The sequence below is a fragment of the Ips typographus genome, linkage group LG2 (genome assembly GCF_016097725.1).
Source record: "Ips typographus isolate SLU linkage group LG2, UJ_Ityp_2.0, whole genome shotgun sequence".
NCBI classification, from domain to species: domain Eukaryota; kingdom Metazoa; phylum Arthropoda; class Insecta; order Coleoptera; family Curculionidae; genus Ips; species Ips typographus.
The window spans coordinates 22,051,315-22,071,205 of NC_138423.1; the positions used below are offsets into that span (position 1 = coordinate 22,051,315).

Consider the following 19,891-nt stretch of genomic DNA (forward strand, 5'->3'; position numbering starts at 1 on the left):
TTGAAAGTTTTGTTTCTGTTTCTTGCAAGCTTTTTTCAATGATGATGGTATTTTTCTGCTTTCTTTAAATTGTTAATCTCCCTTGGAAAGTATCGTATAGAATCTTTCTTAAGCTTTTGTTTCTTATTTGTGAGTTACTCTTTTAATTTCTAAGAAAGTTTGAGTTTGTCTGCACTTTCTGTGCTTTAATAACTAACACTGTCCTTTTTTAGCAACATTTTCAACTGTTATTTATTAATTTACAAGTAAGCACAAGAATTGTATACCTAATTCTGACAAAAATAATTGTGTTTATAGGCATAAATGAATCAGAACCAAAAACAAACTTAAATACAGTCATTAGAGGTAGAAAGTGTATAAGAAATAGAATCAAAGATTAAAGAGACAATAAATACAATAAAGTTACTGTTGGAGGTAATTGCAATATTCCAACCATTCTGCATCTTCAATTATTAACAATATAAAATAATATTATGAAGGTTCGAATCCAAAAAACTTATTTGCAAGGAAAAATACGGTTCATTCCATAAACTTGGCAGAATATTCAGCAAAAAATATGAACGGTAGATTCACCCCTATTGGAAATGTAAAATCCAAATTTCCCGCATCAAAAAAACATAAACAAACACGACACCCTACAAGATAATTCACGGACCGTGTTCCTCCAACTTTTCATACTTGCTCAAGTATTAAACTTGCCAGGAATTTTACAACTTTACCAGCTAAAGATTGATCTCCCGCCAATACTGAAGTCGTAAACCTAGAATATTTCTGCCTTTCTGGAAGTCAGGGGGGTGGAAAAGCTTCAAAATCAGTGGCTGAGTTTTTTTTAAGATTGCTGGAGAAGTGAATAATTTTGTTTTCCTAGTTGAAGAGTTACTTAAAAAAATACTTGATAAAACTCGTCAACAACACACTTGAAAATAAGTAGCAATGAACTTGTTTGGTGTAAGTTGAATCAATTGTATAGTAACAATCAACATGGCGATAGTTACTGCGGAACTACCCTCAAATCTCCCAACCAACTACGAATATTATACAGGGGATGGGGTAAAACAAGGCCTGAGCGCCAACCAGACCTACTTCACCTTGAACGACAAACTGATTCAAATCTACAGTGGTGCAATGCATTATTTCCGAGTTCCTAGGCCATACTGGAGGGATCGTTTGAGGAAACTAAGGGCTGCAGGCCTTAACACTGTAGAAACTTATGTGCCTTGGAATTTGCACGAACCTAAAAACGGTAAGTTCTGTTTTTAGACTCAACAAACTGTCTAAGTTGTTTTTTTCAGGTTCTTATGACTTTGGAGAGGGCGGTTCTGAGTTCGAAGATTTTTTGCACTTGGAAGAATTCTTAACTACTGCTAAAGAAGAAGATTTGTTTGTTATTTTACGCACTGGTCCGTATATTTGTTCCGAGTTTAATTTTGGTGGGTTTCCTAGTTGGTTGTTGAGGGAGGAGACCATGGGTTTTAGAACTTCAGAGCAGAATTATATGAAATACGTTACTAGGTCAGTAATCTATTAGTTGAATTAGTAAAAAATCTTCTAAAAAACAGTAAAACTAAAGAAGTGAAGAAATGCTGTATGTTCTGGTTATTTAACTGCAGTCAGATTAAGTTAATGACACTTCAATTATTCAAAAACAATAGTTACTGCTTATCTGAGAAATATTTGTAAATTGATAAAATTTGACTACTTAATCATACATTGTTTTTGTCATGTGAAGGGTGCTAGAAATTCCATAGGAAGTACAGGGATGTCAAATACCATAAAATGTGGGTTATATGGAGGCATATAGCTCAGGACTTGTAAATTAATTCGAATAGTAAAAAGCAGTTGTTTAGCTATTGAACAGTTTTTGTTGGAAGCTAAATAGAAGGTTGGAAATGATTTAGAACCCTCTGGCTTTACTAATGAATCGTTGTATATTATGATTTACAAGAGACATTTGCCATTTATAAAAAAACTTTAAATATTGTCTGAATTACAAAGAAAAGTTAAATTATTTGATGTGCAACAAGTCTGACTGATTTTTTAGATCACTGTATTCAGTATCTAGTTAACACTGTATATTTTTGCATGTTTTCCTGTTTGGTGACGATGCCGACATTATAGTACATTTCCATGATCAACTAGATCTAAATTATTAGTTTTTCTTTATAATTGTTTAGATACAGAAAACAACGATTTACACACAAGTATTTAATCTAGGTTTTTCAACATCCTTCTGACAATGCTCACTGCTTTCCAATTCACTAAAGGTGGTCCGGTAATGGCATTCCAAGTGGAAAACGAATACGGTAACTTGGAAAACGGCGACTCTTTCCAACCGGACAAAGTATACATGGAGCAACTACGTCAGATCTTCCTGAACAATGGAATTGTTGAACTGTTAGTGACTTCGGATAGTCCTCTTTACCATGGAACCAAAGGCACTCTACCTGGTGACCTTTTTCAAACTGCCAATTTTGGTGATGATGCTGCGCGACAACTGGCAACACTGCAAGAGCTGCAACCAGGCCGACCTTTAATGGTAATGGAATACTGGATAGGATGGTACGACAATTTCGGAGCAAGTCACTCAGTGAAGAGCGATGATGACTCAAGAAGAGTGTTGGAAGATATTTTGGCAATGAACTCTTCAGTAAATTTCTACATGTTTCATGGTGGGACTAATTTTGGGTTTAACAATGGAGCCAACTTTGAAAATGCTTTAATGGATAATTCTGGATACAACGCTATAACTACTAGTTACGACTATGACGCTCCAGTTAGTGAAAGTGGAGGATACAAGAATAAATACTACATTGTGAGAGAATTGCTCAATTCTACTAACCCTGTAAAAACTTTTCTTCCGGATGTTCCGGAAGTCGTAGTCCCGGTAGCTTATCAAGAAACAAAAATTCTAAGAGTGATTCCTTTAGAAGTATTGATTAAAGATAATGCTCCTATTGTGTACAGTTCTGTACCTAACTTAATTCCTATGGAAAAAATTGATATTAATGATGAATCTGGACAGAGTAATGGATATATAATGTACAGAAAAGAAGGTTTGAATTTAGATTCTGACTCTTCTTTGATGATTAAACGTTTGTTGTTTGCCTTAACCTGTAATCTTAATGAACATTTTCTCTACTTGTAGGAAATGTGTATGATACTGTCTTGGTGTTGGTTAACGGAGAATTGGTAGCTCCTAAAAAGTTGTCTTCCAGTGAAGATTTGGATGGATTTGGTTACTGGAGACTTACAGATTCTTCTACAATACTTAACACTGAACCACTTTATAATGCTTCCCTTACTTTGTTAGTGGAAAACATGGGAAGAGTGCATGGAGCCAATATTTTCCAGTATAACCAAACTTTCAAAGGTTTATGGAAAGGTAGGATGTCGACATCCGCTATGTTATAAAATGTAATTGGGTAAATGCAATAGGGGATGTTACCATAAATGGGGAACCTTTGCATAATTGGAACATTATTCCTTTTGAGATGAAGAGAAGTTGGATGAACAACATGCTGACTGGTTGGATAGAGTTTAATGAATCTATTAAAGGTCCAGGACTGTACCAAACTCAGTTGGAGATTACTGAAGAGCCTAAAGACACTTTTGTACAAACTACTGGTTGGTCGAAAGGTAGTAATCCTTACAGCTTTTGTGTAGCAGTAAATGATACTTTACTAAATATTTTAGGTATGGTGTTTGTGAATGGTTTTGCACTAGGTCGATACGCAGCGATTGGTCCTCAGTTCTCGTTATACCTGCCTGCCCCATTTTTGGTTCAAGGAGTCAATAATATAACATTTTTCGAACACTTTGAACCACCAGAAAGCGGTTACGTCAATTATGTGGATCAATTAATGTTTGCAAATACCTTGTAAACATAATTTTTCTAATAAATATTAATATTTATGTTTGTGTGAAAAATGGTATAGAAGCTGTCAGAATATAATGAGGAATTAGAATGCAAGGGTATATCATCTGTTTAGAGCAGAAGAAAAGAGTTAAGAAATTCGTATGGCTGATAGATTAACAAGAAATTCAAGATGAAAGGGCAAAAAAAATAGATTTGGATTTGCAGAAATTATAGTGTGTTATAAGTGCTCATGTGATATATTGGAGAAGAAACTGCAGAAGGTGAGACTGGATATCAAAAAAAACGTTGTAAGTTGGAATAAGTTGCGTTTGAGGAGGAAGAGTCACCAAAAGGGAAGTGGCTCTGAAGAATGAGTGAGAGAGTATTTTCGTTGGGTAATGAGTTGAGTAGATAAGTTTAAGCACCAATGAAAAGCTGGACATTCTGAGAATCTTGTATTGTAAAATGCATTTAATTACACTAATCAACTTTTACCTTTATTATCCATTACCACTTCTAATGTAAAGAAAATTGTGTCAATGAGCTGATGCATAAATAAACTGAATCCTCTCTCCTTCATAAAATGAAAACCTCTTTCGTAGTTATTTGTCCCTGCAGGGCAAAAGTTGAAGTTTTCCTGACAGACAGGATAATCTAGGACTTCCTGTTCGTTGAAAACGTGTCTTTGTGCCGTTGTTCGGGCTTTTCAAGTGCCGGTATACGGATAGCAGTTGATTGAGCCTCGGTCCCTCGAGGTCTGCATGGTCAACAGATTCAATACGGTCATGTTTTAATATCACCCCTGTCGGGACAAATAGTTGACATTTTTATGAATTTCCTTATAGAAACTGTGTATATAATGCGCTTTCGAAGAAAAAAACCGGACGGAGAATAATAAACCGATTTCTCTTTATTCAGCATCGCCCTTCTAATAAAAATGTTTCCATCTTTCCGGCGGCAGAGAGCTTTCAGCATAACTTATTTAATCATAGGTTCTTCATGTAAATTCAGTGAAAAATATCGGCTATTTACATACTACATAAATATGAGGTTATTATTTCGGCTTACGTAAATAGGCTACTGCGAATAAATCCTCTTCTATGAGCGGTGTATTAAAAACGAAATTATTCCGGTATTTTAAATTATTTAGATTGTTTCGTTTGTTAATGTGTACAAGTAAAGCGCAAAATATTCAAAATGTAAAGTGAAAAACTTTTGGAATATTCTCAGAATTGTTATTATTTTACCAATTTGATGTTATTAATATCGGTAGATTACTGAAATTAGACTTAAAAAGACAAACCTCGAGCGGAAAATCTCTGGTATATTCCCAAGAAGGTTAGATTGCAAAAAATATAAGCAGAATTGGAAATTGTCATTGATTTAACTGATGTTCAACACTTGTTTGTTGGTTAAATAAACTAACTTGAAAACCAAAAAATAAGTACCAAATCTGGTTTTTTCATCATTTTGTAAACTTGGCCTAAGCAAATTAATTATCAACTTGAGTAAATATTAGTGCATGACATTATCATACTTCATTGTAAGTTAATATAAGGAATTCCGGGTAAAGTGACTGGAATAATTGTGCTCATTTGTTTAAGTGACAACACAGTTTGTGGTTTAATACAAAAATTGCTGATAATGATGTATATGGAAAGTGGCGCCGCTGTCGGTCTAATAATTGAAAAACTGGCCGGTTATTTTTCGCGTAAAATGACCGTCGGTTAAATCCGGGGTTTATGTGAACGTTTAAACCTAATACTGATTATACGCATTTATCTGGTGAGGGCAAAGAATGGACCTCGAATGATGCAGCAATAACAATAAGCGATGCCGGATTTATACGAATTGGAGAAAACAAAGGCCGTTGTCGGTAAAAAATTGCTTCGATTTAGTCGTGGGTGGGGGCCGATTTTAAAACGCCGTTTTGAGTTATCGTCACTTGTCTAAAGTTGAAATTAAGACATTCATCTTGGCTGGCACTGTTATTATGACACACACTTCATTGTAACCTGCTGCATATTCATAAAGGCCGGCGGCATTACAGATGTGCAAAATCTGATATGAATGTAAATATCTGACTAATTGTCAGATCAGAATATATAAGTTCATCTGCACCGGGAGCTCCAGTAATTCGATTGGGAAGGGTTCGTTAGGACGCTTATTGTTTTATTAGTCCCCTAGTATAATTTTCACAAGTTCTGGATATTGTAGCGCTTCTTCAAATAAAAACCGGGTAGTTACATTAAATAATGCAGGTAAACATGTCCCTTAACGGAGCAGCTGCAACTAATTTCCAAAAGGGCTCATAACGCCTTAGGTGACACGTGCTCTTGAAATATTTATATGAGAAAAGGTCCTCGTTTCGGGATATTACATGGGATTTACAGCACTCTTAAACAAGCCAAGACGCGCGAGTTTGTAAAAAAAAAGGAATCGGGGTTTTAGCGTTTTTCGAGGGTGCTGTTAAAATATAATGTTGGTTTAGAACATGAGTGTCGTAGTCTTCTAGATTATGAAGATACAGTTTAGTTCAAATAATTTGTTAGTTAATAATTTTTTTCCACTACTAAAACATACCATTATTAACCGATTAATAACTTGAAAAATTAGTTTTCTCTACCATAATGGTCGTTGCTGACCTAGGTCAAAAATAGAGTCTAATCTCTAGTTCTAGTCTGGCACAAACAGAATAAAAAAGGAAATATTATTGACCTAGGTAAATAATAATGTCAATGTCTATTAAGACATATGACACATGTTGTTGTTTTGTTATTATATGTGTTTTTGTTGTATATAAAAGTTTTTAAATTTTCAATTAAAGGACCATCAAATATTTGGTTAATAGTGGAAAAAACGCTATATTATTCACGCTTTAGACAGATTTTAAGAACACCCTAGGCAAGATTTTCATGTGACTGTGACATTTTGCACATGATCTGTCACAGTCTAATCACCACTTAGCTTAGGTGAACCATGGAGTGTCCTTAATTACGTTGGTGCAATCCGCCATTAAGTTAACACATATAAAAAATAATCAAATGTCATGAACACTAATTTAACGCGCTACTTCTTAAAGTTGGCTAAAATTAATTAATTAAAAAATTAACTTCTAACCAGTGTTGCCAAGTCAAAATATTTAATGGCGGTAAAATAATCAGTCAAAAAACGGTAGATAACGGTAGAATCAAAAAAAATTCATTAATTTTACATTATTATACAGGGTGTCTTTTAATAGTTGTCAAACATTTTAATCACTGACTACGTTTATATCGAACAAATTTAATCCGCCCATTCAATCTGATCATGTAAACCGTCATAAAATCCTCGATATAAACGACGCGGATTAACGATTCGGATTGACTACTCAATCCTAAAAAATAACAGGATTGAAATGCTCTATCCGATTGAACGGTGACGTCCATTCCATGGATGTTCGATGTAAACAGGATTGACTTGACATTGACACATTAGTTTGACGGACGGTTGTTATTTGCTCTGTGAGTTTTGTTTTCGTTAATGCAAAACAGACTTGGGGCTTTGTTAATTTTCCGACAAGCTGGGTTTTTGTTAGGTAAAGTACATACCAATATTTTTGTAACATTGGTGATAGATAACAATTACGAATATGTTGTCATCTCTTTCTGCTTGAATAGTGATCTTTTTTCGATCCTTACGGATCTTTCGAACGCATCCAATAATCCAAAATTATCAAATGTAAGTAAAACACGATAAATACTCGATTGAATAATCCCTAATTCAATCCGCTTTGTCGATCGGATTAACACCCTACGATATAAACGTAGTCACTGATTCTTGCTATAAAAACCGTACTTCAAAAATACAGTTGTTTAAATTTTTCATTAATAATTGTTTTTTAAGTTTTGACGTTAGTGACAGATATCATGGTTTTAAAGGATAATTTAGCTAGGCAGTCACGTGACCAAAATCATAAATCTCAAAAACACTCTTTATATCGAATACTACAACAAAACGTTTCGAAACTCTGATTTTTGCACCTTTTGAGCATGGTTTGTCAGTTTTGACGTTATTGACAGTTGTCACGTGATTTCAGAAGACTATTTAGCTAGACTATGAAGTGACAATTGTCAAAATACCTGTTAAGTCTCAGAAAATCGTCTTGTTTCGAAAACTATGTTAAAATGTAATTCTTGCAAATTCTAGTAAAATTTTGACAATTGTGACAATAGTGACAGACATCACGTGGTTTTAGAGAATAATTTGGAGTAAAAAAATGACTGTTTTAAGCGTATTTTTAGAATCCTTATTAAGTTTCCTATTCAATAAAAAAGTATACAAAAAGTTTCACAACCAACATAATGGCATAATGACATATACAAAAAACAGGGCTACGGTAGAAGAACTACAAAAACGGTAGATATACCGTTTTAACGGTAGACCTGGCAACATTTCTTCTAACGGTCTTGGTCGGCGACAGTTTATTGACAGTGAGTGTACGGTTTGGCAACGCTGCCAAAAATCGTCTAGTTAAACAATAAAAAAAATCTTAAAATCTGTAATTTTGTTTGTCAAAAATTTCATTCTGACGACACTGTCAAAATCTATCAGTAAAAAAATGGTTAAGTACGTCAAAACGTGTCAAACTTAAAAAATAAAAATAGATGTTTTGACTAAAAACTCAACTGGTAATTTTAACCTTAAAACTGTCAAAACTATCATTTTTAACATTTGATTAAAACTGTAAGGCAAAAGTTGTCAAATTGATGGAAAAAAAAATCAACGTTTGGTGCGTCACTTGTTCAAGTTGATTTTGCTCCTTTTGATCTACAAACTGCTTTTTTCAAATTAAATAATTTACAATCTTTTTCATTTCAGTTGAAATAAAGCATAAGCCACTCAAAAGTCCATAAAATCCGGCGGGAGCTTTTAGTAGTAGCTCCCGGATTCCTGATTTTATCTGTTTCAACTGGAAATAATAAAGCTGAAAACGTACTAAACTTTATTTTACGTTTTTGGCGCATTAGAGTATTTTGCCGCTATTTGTTAGTTCCGGAAGCGCCGTTCCTTCCGGACCGTAAAAACTGCAAGGGAAACAAAAAAATTTGTATTTACCACGGTTATATAAATGGCCGCGATATTTATTAGCTAGTATTACGGACGGTTAAGCAATGCGTTCGAAATAATTGCCGACGTATATTACGGCACTCGGCGAATCAGCGACGACGATGGTCGCTTTGAATAATTTTATAACCGGATTTGCTTTGTTAAAAATTCATGCAACCTAGTTTTCCAGCCACTTTCAAACTCACATTCTGTGTCGTTCTTAATTTAACTGAATATGACGCTCGTTTTCCTGCTATTTCATAACTTTTAAAGGTACGACACCTTTTCCTTTATAGCGTAAATGAATAACGACCCTGTTACTAAAACATAAGATTTCACCTGGAGGGTAGTAAAGCGAAACAACTTTATATCAGTATATAAGGTACTTTTTTAAAATTTTGTTACCTTGGAGTTAATTCACAACTGCAATTAAATATAATGTAAAACGTGATGTCAGAAAACAACTCTCTTTAAGAGAGAAATCTCCCCAAATGTTTACAATCTGATTCATAAACAAATGAATTGCTTTTGAATGAATGAAGTTTACCGAGATTTTGTTTCAGAGGTAGAATCAAACCACTTGGTAGAAAGCTAAAAATTAAAAACTAAATAGCAGTTAAAACTAAATGAGAAAATGGTTAATTTATCAACTATTTGAATTGGAATAAAACCTTCAAACATAATTCCCAAAAGTAACACTTTAAACAATACCTTTTACGTGCACAAAATATTACAATAATCAAATAGATTATTCTTACATTTTTGTTAAACAATGATGAGGACAGCTTTCTGCAGGGTTTGGCATTCGCGTTTTGTTATAATTTAGGAAATGGTTTACTATTCAATTCATTTACGAACTCGGTGCGGTTGCAGAATTCGGGACGACCACATCATGGTGCTATGAGGCGGAGTCTTCGACCGTCTCCCTTACCAACGCATGTAGAGCTTAATTTATATCCGATTGATTGACTGACGTAGCCCGCTTGCTCTTTTTGCATAGCAGCAGCGGTGATTTGCCATCTCCGAATATCTGCTTTAATTTAATGAATTGATTCTTTTAAATAATAAGTAATAAAGGATTTTCCATTCATAACAATATCTGTATATTATCCTAGCACAAATTCCTTAGGTAAAAACATTACTTTTTTTACTTTTTGTATAGTATCTACTATCTTAACGAAATTTACGGACAAGAAATCAGAATCCGCTTACAGGGTCATTTTTATTGCCTCTTGCAGAGGGGCAAATGCGATCTCTAGCAACGTTTTTAACTCTTGGTTATTGCTGAATATTGTCAATTTATGGAAATACATATTGAAAAAAAATTGTTTTGCAACCACAACTTTAAAAAAAACACAACAACTTTCGAAAACGTTAATAATGCAATTATTAGAAGAATTAAACGTTATTAAAATGGGAAATTAACCACTTAGGTTAAATAAAAATAACAATTCTAACTTTTTAAATAGTGGTCAATTCTACCACTTTTTCCATATTTACCATCAATCTTGTAAGTTTCTAAAAAGTCAAGTATCCCCCATAATTGTTTGTTGTGTGTTAATTTTCAGTAAAATTATAATTTTAATTTTATTGTTTGAAATCATGTTTTATCTGTCATTTAAAATCATTAAACAATGTCACTGTGATAGTATTGTCACTGGAACTTAGAATCTGATCATACTAAATTTATAATTATTTAATAAGGTAAAAGTGTGATTCAAATTCAAAATATTATCTCAAATAATATAAGACTCAAATTGTAATTTTGGAAATGAATATTTTTATTTTGAAAAATAAAGTTAAGATGATTGCTTTTTGGAATCAAAATTGATAACAAAAACGTTACAAAAAATTCTCAAAATTACTTCAAATACAGTTTTTACAAAATTAGGATTGTTCTTCACCAAAAACAAATTGTTGAGATAAAGAAATTGCATCAGTTTTTCTTTAGATTCTAGATTAGTTGTAATTTTTCACTCACATATTTATCAAACGAACTGAAAACAATACGTCAAATTATGGCGTGGATTTCTATAATAAAATGCCGTTTGAATCACCCTGTTTAACTCTAATAAAATTAAAGCTTTTTATTAGAATCGATCTTTCCGTATATCCGCAAAACCTTGAGCACAAAGCCCCGATTTGTACCGGTAAGAAATCTTAGATTATCTTGCCTGTCGCGAAAGCTTCAAAACTTTAGCCCTCAAGAGAAACGAGGACGTTGCTTGGAAAACATCAAAAGAGACAAATAAATTGCCTTTTAGTAGTTGTTTAAAGTTTCTTTTTTGAAATTTAATTTCAATTTATTTCCTGCAATAAAAATTGTGTATTTGGTATAGACTCGAAAAGTTGGTTTATTGTTGAAAAATTACATTAGATGTACAGAGTGATCAAAACTAATGTAGTAAAAGCTCTAACCATTACACCACACCAGACTTTCAGGTTTACAACGTAAAACGTTTTGGAGATACTACAAAACGATAGATTACATTACAGCAAAAACTGACAAAAACTGAACTTCTAGCTTGAAATTTTGACAAATTTGGCAAATTCCAAAACGTTTTATTATCGTTTTATTATTATTGTCATATTTATTTATTGTTTAAGCTAATTTGCAAAAGTTTCTTAAGTTTCACACGACAACGCCATAATGAGAAGGAGTGGGGCACGTTCCCAAACTTTAAATTTTTCTAGGGAAACAAGAAAATATCCACAAACAAAATTTTGTTTTTTAATTATACGCATTTCGAAAAAGGCATTTTGTTCAAAATTGCACTTTTTGCAACCAGTTACAAGAACAGCTAATTTGTGTTCTTCTGATATTTTGAAAAATGGGATTTTGGTCAAAACTGAAATTTTGCCAATTTTAGCACCAGAAGTACAAGAAGAAGGGTAATTTTGCACAGCAAAAGGTATATTTTTGCTAAAGAATGTATATTATATAAAAAAGCACTTTAAAGTAATTAATTTTAGAACAAAATTCCTAGAATGGGAGGGTATATGAAGTATTTTCGAGTACTATTTGAAAACCATTCTATTTCAACTCAAATAGAATGGATTGGACCCTCTTAACGCTCGTGTTTGGGGTTTGTCTGCGTAGTGCGTAGCTATAATCCAACAAAGTTAATCACGCACAAATCCTTGAGAGAGTGCCTTTTGAAGCCGAAACAATAAACGGGATGCGTATCGTTTCGCTTATCGCAAAAACGGCATTTTCTGAAATTTGGCTCGCCATTAGAGCGTGCAAATACGGGCGGTTATCGCTTCGCCAGATCTTTGTTTAATTAAAAAAGTTCGCTCGCTCAAAAACAACGGAACGAAGCGTAACGAGCCTGTAATTCAGTCCTAGACTACTAGAAAATAAATTGAAAATAAGCCCGAACTTTGGCTGCTAGTGAAACACGGCGCGCGGGTTGAAAGTAAATTTTTATTTCGAATTTTTGCGCTTTTATATTTCAAGTTTGATTAACTTTCTTTACGGTTATTGCTCGTGTTTACAACAATGAACAAAACAATCAGTGTGATGCAGACTGATTGTTTTGTTCATTGTTGTAAACACGATCCCTAAAAGAATGTAGTTCTAATAATTTAGCTTAGTTGGCAAAACGCTGAAAAGGAAACCTACAAAGCTAACTGTACCCATAGAAAAAATATAAAGCCCACTATAATACACATTTTCACAAAGTTAGCTAAATTAGTTTAACGGTCAGTTTCGAAGCTTTATTGTAACGTGACTTTGTTCTAAAAAAAAACTCTGAACAGTTCTAATCCTAACTTATACCTGCTTTGTAGCTTACGCTTTTTGTTCATAGGTGGTGCTTATATTTTCGAAGCAGCAAATTCAAAGTTTGAAACTGCTTTTATATAATGTAGTTATTGGTTAAAAAACTACTACACTACTAAAAATAATTATTACACAAATAAACTTAAGCCAGAGACCAGCTTTTAAAGCCAAAAAATTTAAAATCAAATAAGAAAATGTGAAGTAAACAAACTAAAACAAACCCCTGTCTGACAAATGACATGACAGCACAGATGTAAATAGTGTAAATACCACTTTGTTAGGTTAAGTTTCGTTTTATTTTAGATTTTCCTCAAACTTTTATGATTTTCGTATTTTCCAATCAGTTTCAAGTTATAATTCGATGTCGGACAAAGACTACGCCCCCCTGAGCGCCGCCTGCGTCCGCGCCCTCAACGATAAGTTGTACGACAAGCGCAAAACTGCGGCCCTAGAAATCGAAAAGTAAGCCCCTTTCTTGTATTTTGCACAAAACAAGCTATCATTTTGTCTAGAATGGTGAAAGAATTTGCTGCCGTAAACAATACTGGCCAAATCAAGCGTATGCTAAAAATTCTAGGCCAGGACTTTGCTTTATCACAAAATCCTCATGCACGCAAAGGAGGACTGATTGGTTTGGCTGCTATAGCCATAGCATTAGGAAAAGTAGGTTTTACTGTAGTTTTTTGAGTCTTTTTGCTTACTACATTCTTACAGGATACTGCATGTTACACTGAGGAACTGATTAAGCCCATTTTGGGGTGTCTGTCAGACCAAGACCTGAGAGTGAGATACTATGCTTGTGAATCTTTATACAATGTGGTGAAAGTGGCTAGAAGCTCAGTGTTACCACACTTTCCAACTATATTCAATTCTTTAAGTAAAATTGCTACAGACTCAGACCAAAACATAAAAAATGCCTCTGAGTTACTGGATCGATTATTAAAGGTTTTACTTCAGTTTTATTGCTGCAAACTATAGCAAAGTGTTGGGTTTCTAGGACATTGTAGCAGAAAGTCCTAAATTTGACTTGGATGGTTTCATCCCTCTACTTCGAGAAAGAATCTACACTAAGAGCCCATTTTCAAGGCAATTCATTATATCATGGATATCAGTTTTAAACAGTGAACCTGGCTTGGATCTTATAAGTTACTTGCCAGAAATTTTAGATGGTTTATTCAGGATACTGGAAGATACCAATTTGGAAGTGAAAAAAATGTGTGAAACTGCTTTGGGAGAGTTTCTGAGGATTATTAAAGCTGATCCTTCTAAAGTCAACTTTGGGGCTATGATCAATATTTTAATTAACCATGCTCAAGAAAAAAATGATGAATTAGTGCAGGTAGGTAAGCTTAGTATTTATGTCTTTTTCCAATTCAAATTCGTTAGAAACCTAAAGTATAATAGAGTGTTATGGATCTGACAAAAACACTTATAATAATATTTGAAATGATAATCTAATTACTTGTAAATAATCCATAGGTTGACCTGATCATTTAAGAAAAAGCAGTTTGGTGGAATCCATCACTTTTTCTCTTGTAACTCCTTAAGAGCAAAAACACTTTAATACAATCTTGTAGAGAATGAAATTTCCTACAGGTTTCTTTACTTACATTTTTTTGTATCTCCAAATAACAATGCTATGCTCAGTCTAAATAGAATTAGTTTGAAAAATTATTATTTATTTAATTCTTTAAAAGTTGGGGTTGGTAGTTTACAGCTATAACTTGGATCAAAGAATTTGTGCAATTGTCTGGGCCTGCCATGTTGCCATTTATGTCTGGGATTTTTACAGCAATACTGCCGTGTTTGGCATTTGAGGCGGACGCACGGAGAAGTATCCTTCTTTTATTTTTCTTTTAACTGACTTGTAATTAACCACATTCCAGCTTATTAACATTAGACGAAATAATTCATTAAAGGTCTGGTTGTACTGCTAAATTACTTACTTTTTGTATAAACAAATCTTATGTTAGATGTTTTCTTTTGTTTTTAACTAAACAAGCTTTCTGAAAATTAAAGTAACTAAAACCAAATTTCAATTTCATTTAGGTACTGCATATTTTGCCAAATGTCCATATTTTTTTTTAAGAGACACAACATAAATGTTCAATTTAATTGTTTGTAATTACTTATTCTTAATCCTTGTTAAAGCAAATTCTATGATTTATCTTATCTGTCTTGACATTTGCAATGTTTATTTTAGCTGGGTTAACAACCTGCTGTATTTTTTATTTTTATTTTTCATGCACTTATTATCCTTTTACGCACCTGTCTCTGTTTCTTGGTGGCTTAATAGTGTGGGGATGGTTGAACTAACTTTTATGTCATGAATCACCCCTGAATTGATCCTTATTCCTTAATGTAGTGACAGACATCAAAGAAACTGCCACCGCGGTTAATTTTACCTTAATGAAATTGATCGCGCTTCAGGATAGAAACGACCACCCCGAAGTGCGACCGAATGGTAAGTTTATTACTTGGTTGTGGTTTGTGATAAATTGTTTTAAATTTTAAAGATTATGATACCAGCGAAATTCCTCACGAAATCGACTTGGAATCGGTGGTGGAAGTGTTAATTCAATATTTGATGCACAACTCAATCCAGACTAAAGTAGCAGTATTAAAATGGATCTACGACTTATACACCAAGCTTCCTAACAAGGTCAGTAAGGCTTGGAGTGTGCAAGTTCAAACTTTGAATGTGGATGATGATTAAATTTAGATGGTCAACTATATTGACGTGTTGTTTCCCGCTCTACAAAGAACTTTGTCAGACGAAGCCGACCAAGTTGTTCAACAGTGTTTAGTTGTTATAGCTGAAGTGATTTCACCTCCAAAATCGGAGAAAGGCGACTCAAAAGGTCAGATTTTCTTAAAGACTAATCGTTTTCAGTAACAAAATTTTTTTTTACATCTTGAAGTATAACCCTAATTAAAGAACGATTTACTATAACTTTGTAATTATACCTATCTTGATATATCCGGTTCTAAGACTGTATTTTATTAAACTATTATTATTTAAACTGACATTTTCAGGAACCTATTACAACAAATTCATAGTTAGTTTGCTGTACTTATTCAATAACGATAAAAGCTTGTTAAACGAACGAGGATCTTTTATCATCAGGTTTGATATTCGAATCATAAACACTTTTTTTGTCTGATGCACACCGAATTTTAGACAATTATGTGTCCTGCTTAACGCAGAAGACATCTACCTCACTTTAGGCACAATACTGCTGAATGAAACAAACTTAAAGTTTGCCAGTTTAATGGTGGACCACTTGAACATGATCTTGTTAACTTCCTCAGAACTGTTCGAAATGAGGAATAGGCTTAAGGATTTATCGATCGAAGTATGTTTTTAAGTGGTCTGGAGAAGGTCAATAATTTTTAAGACCTAAGATCACTTTCACCCTTTTGATATAACGATCCTGATGTGAAGGCTCAGATTTGACCAATTGTGGATTGACTATCGTTTGGCAGATTACATACAGGGTGGTCCAGTTTTAAATGTCAATAATTCACCCACCGATAACCCATCAAAAAATAAATTAACATGCATTATGTCATTTTCCTGAAGAACGCTTCATAAGGAAGACAAAGACCTCCAAAGTTCAGTTTAAAAATTCGTTTTTTTGCTTCAACCAATTTGGAACAAGTAATTATGAAATGAGTACTCATTATGTGATGTGAATGACATTCTTCAAAGTTGTTTAGACGCGTCGATATAGGGGGATATTATTCAAAATTGACAAAAATGTCTACTTGGGTTATTGTATTTTTTACTTTAAAATGGTTCAAAAGGATGCAAGTCTGGGGATCTGTGATGTTTACGAGTTAATTTTTGACACTGAAAATAAACTAAAAACAGGATTTTTGGACTAATGTTTACTGGCGTTCAATTTTTTAGACTATAGGTAGTGTAAAACTGATCATTCAATTATTTCAAACTTTTTTTTATTCAATTAAACACTGGTAAGTCCGAATTTTCGAACTAATTTAATTTTAAAAATTAGTGATCAAGACAATATCGTAGCATTTAATGCCAAAACTGTTTAATTTCATCAATGAAGAGTCTGAAAACTTAACTTTTACTATAAAAAATAGTTTAAAATTCCATTTTTCAGTCTTAAAGCACAGTGAAGCGTCTAGAAGTCAATTTAATACCGACAAAGCGTGAAATGGCATGTTTAAGCCTATGGAAAATGTAAAAATAGTTTTTAAGTGTGCTATGTCAAAAACTTGGTGAAGATAACCCTAAAACTCGATTTTCCAAGCTGAAAGCAGTTTTAAAGTCCTAAAAATAGTCCAGAGTTTTAACAAAATTAGAAGCAAAGTAAAAAAAAATTGAAAAGTCAGTCAGTCAATTTTCATGAATCTAATGTCAATATCCTGCATTTAAGACTATTTTCAAGACTAAAATATTGAAATGTATTTTCAAATCTTTTCATGATCTCTCTTTCTTAGTTCAAATGCAAATTTTAAGCTTTTGATGTCACTTTTTATTGGTTTAGAGTTACTTTTTGGTGTCCAAGTCAATTTTCAAGGTTAAAATGTGTGAATTTGTAGTCAAAAATTCTAATTAAAGTAGTTTTTCATGGCTACAAGTCAATTTTCAACTTATCTGAAAACTACACAGTTTTTAAGCCTCTTAAGCAAATTTTTTCAGTTTCCAAGTCAATTGTCAAGGCTAAAGTCTTTCAAGCATTTTTCGAATTGTGAATTATTGACATTTAAAACTGGACCACCCTGTATAGGGTAATTTTCAAATTTTTATACAACGGACAATAATGGTATCAATGAGTCAATTGAATACGCTATTGACTATCTTATTGACCTTCTTTTGACTGCAAAAAAAATAGATGCATCCAATTAGAGTAAGTATTTATTTAATTTTTTTAATTGTAGGAAAATCGACAGTTATTTGTTTGTATCTACAAAACCTGGTGCCACAATCCTGTGGCTACAGTTTCCTTGTGTCTGCTTACCCAAAGCTACAGTCACGTGTGCGAACTCATCAAGTTGTTGTATCCTTAAATCAGTGACAAAGTTTTCTTTCACCAAATTAAATTTTGTTGAAACATCTGTGTTCTAAAAAAATAGTATAAGAAAAATCAAATGTAGAGAAAGACAAGCAAACGATAAGTAGTAAGTCCAAAAAATAAATCTCAACAATGTTGAATTTTTAGTTTTTAGTAGTTATAATATTACATCTACCATAGTAAAATCCTTGACTGAATAAAACAGTGGTAGTATCGAAGTCACCGTAGATTTTTTGATGGAAATCGACAAACTAGTACAATTAATAGAATCTCCGATTTTCGCTTGTAAGTTGACTGATTTGACCATTCAAGTTCCTATCTTTTGACAACATATTTCCAGATCTGAGGTTAGAATTGTTGGAAGTACCATGCGATAAGTATTTAGTGAGGGCCTTGTATGGATTGCTAATGCTATTACCTCAAACCGAAGCCTTTAGTGTACTTAAAAATCGATTAAGTTGCATTCCTAGTCTTCAGTTGCAAGTAACAGAGAAGTAAGTAAATTAATTTGGGTGATTTTTTTAAATAAATATTGTTTAATCTTTAAAGGCGACAGAACCTTTCTCAAAAAATTGTTCTTTAGCAAGAAAACCTCGAACTTTTTTTCCACTGTAGCCTCAAAGCGTATTTTCTTTACAGATTGGTTGAAAAAAAGCAACCTCAAACTCTAATAGACTTCGGCCCACTATTGAGCCATTTTAAAGAAGTACAAGAAAAGCATAAAGAATACAAAAAATCTAACAGAACCAAAGATATGCTGTCTTTCAGTAGAGAAGGAAACGCCGATGACACTTAGTTATTTATACGTTTTAAACCTGTCAATCTGTTTATTATGTACCTATTGTGACTTGTATGTATACATTCCCCATTTACAATAAAGCAAACTAGTTATATTTGGTTAATCATTTTGATTTTGATGAATTACATATGCCTAATTCTTTGGAGTGTTTGTATACGGTTGTTATCGGCGGATAGGCTTAATCTCGGTTAATCCTTTTAAGCGTCAGCCTTACTATACGTTGTGATTTAAGTGTCGAATAACGTATACAAAACAATACAATGGTGGTTGTTCGAAGAAAAACCCAACTTTTTTTAAATAACATCTCCCCTGTTTATGACACACACGCGGAAGTGGTCAGGAAAAAACTTAAAAGAGGAAAATTTCCTTCTACTCCAGCAGGTATTATTAAAATGTTTAGTATGGTAAGTTGGTGTTGTTTTAATTTGGTTTGGTGACTTTAAGTTTGGGATATTTCAGTGTTTGGAATTAGGTAGTGCCATTGCTTTTACAATAGTAGGAAACCAGTGCACGAGCCCGAAATTATACTATTTGAACCTCACCAACAACTGTCTAGAGTTTACAGTCCAGTTGTTTTTGTTTCTATTTTTCTCATTTGGATTAAGTGTGAACGATCCAGGATTTTGGGTTAATCTGGCAAGTTATTTACTATTCATAACTCACCCGAGTGCTGTTAATTGTTGTTTTTCATCAGGATATTGGTTTAAACTTAATTTTGTCCGTAGCCACGCTAGTGACTTCAACTGTCATGTTGAAAATTTGTAGTGGTACAGATTTGGAGGGTTTATCAGAGGTAATGCTGAAGGGTTGATTTGCAGGTTGGTTTGTTTTACTAACTGATATTTTTAGAGTTTGGCTATAGCTGGGACTTGTTGTGGTATTTGCGGTTGTGCCGCTCTATTTTTGCTCTATCGCTACGTGGAAGATCCAGAGTCTGGCCAAGATCAATCAAACCAGAAACCTGCCCTTAATGCCAGAAAATCTTTATTTGCTTAGCATAAAAATTATATGTTTTAGGGAATAAAGTTAAGTAAAGCTGCTGGAAAAAATACTCTGTAATGCAAATGAATAAAATTGTTGTATTCCGTGCTTTTTATTTGATAGTTTTTTTAAATGACGATCTCCTTTTGATCAGTCTAAAAGTTGAAATCTGAATAACTTGCTTTTACGAAATATGTATCTCAAAATCTGTAAGCATGCATAAATACCTTGTAAGACCTGTAAAAAGAAACGTTTGCAAGCTTCTATATTATAAATAAATTGGATCTTGAAATTCCTTGAACTGTAACAATTCCTGCAACACGCAATAAATGTATGTC

General features: G+C 33.3%; 3 protein-coding genes across 5 annotated transcripts; all 3 read left to right on the top strand.

The window, feature by feature from the left end:
• Window positions 1-954: 954 nt before the first annotated feature.
• LOC145724619 (beta-galactosidase-1-like protein 3) lies at window positions 955-3,912 on the top strand. The gene is made up of 6 exons (XM_081972975.1): window positions 955-1,243; window positions 1,293-1,512; window positions 2,215-3,092; window positions 3,146-3,382; window positions 3,436-3,636; window positions 3,694-3,912. The coding sequence occupies exons 1-6, from the start codon at window positions 982-984 to the stop codon at window positions 3,879-3,881; spliced, it is 1,986 nt and encodes a 661-aa protein (XP_081829101.1). The 5' UTR covers window positions 955-981; the 3' UTR covers window positions 3,882-3,912.
• A 9,070-nt stretch (window positions 3,913-12,982) lies between these two features.
• Window positions 12,983-18,675, top strand: LOC145725632 (protein VAC14 homolog). Of its 3 annotated transcripts, XM_081974439.1 has the most exons (15): window positions 12,990-13,009; window positions 13,073-13,190; window positions 13,241-13,391; window positions 13,443-13,673; window positions 13,726-14,067; window positions 14,439-14,562; window positions 15,094-15,192; window positions 15,245-15,390; window positions 15,451-15,589; window positions 15,765-15,855; window positions 15,910-16,084; window positions 17,640-17,758; window positions 17,979-18,058; window positions 18,114-18,267; window positions 18,413-18,675. In XM_081974439.1, the coding sequence occupies exons 2-15, from the start codon at window positions 13,090-13,092 to the stop codon at window positions 18,567-18,569; spliced, it is 2,109 nt and encodes a 702-aa protein (XP_081830565.1). In that variant the 5' UTR covers window positions 12,990-13,009; window positions 13,073-13,089; the 3' UTR covers window positions 18,570-18,675. The 3 variants fall into 3 exon arrangements, with proteins under 3 accessions (XP_081830564.1, XP_081830566.1, XP_081830565.1); XM_081974438.1 differs by having other exon boundaries at window positions 12,983-13,190; XM_081974440.1 differs by having other exon boundaries at window positions 12,983-13,190; window positions 15,100-15,192.
• Window positions 18,676-18,772: 97 nt separating this feature from the next.
• LOC145725634 (uncharacterized) lies at window positions 18,773-19,668 on the top strand. Its single transcript, XM_081974443.1, has 4 exons — window positions 18,773-18,976; window positions 19,032-19,208; window positions 19,267-19,365; window positions 19,422-19,668. Exons 1-4 carry the CDS (start codon window positions 18,833-18,835, stop codon window positions 19,566-19,568), a joined length of 567 nt encoding a protein of 188 aa, XP_081830569.1. The 5' UTR covers window positions 18,773-18,832; the 3' UTR covers window positions 19,569-19,668.
• Window positions 19,669-19,891: the final 223 nt, after the last annotated feature.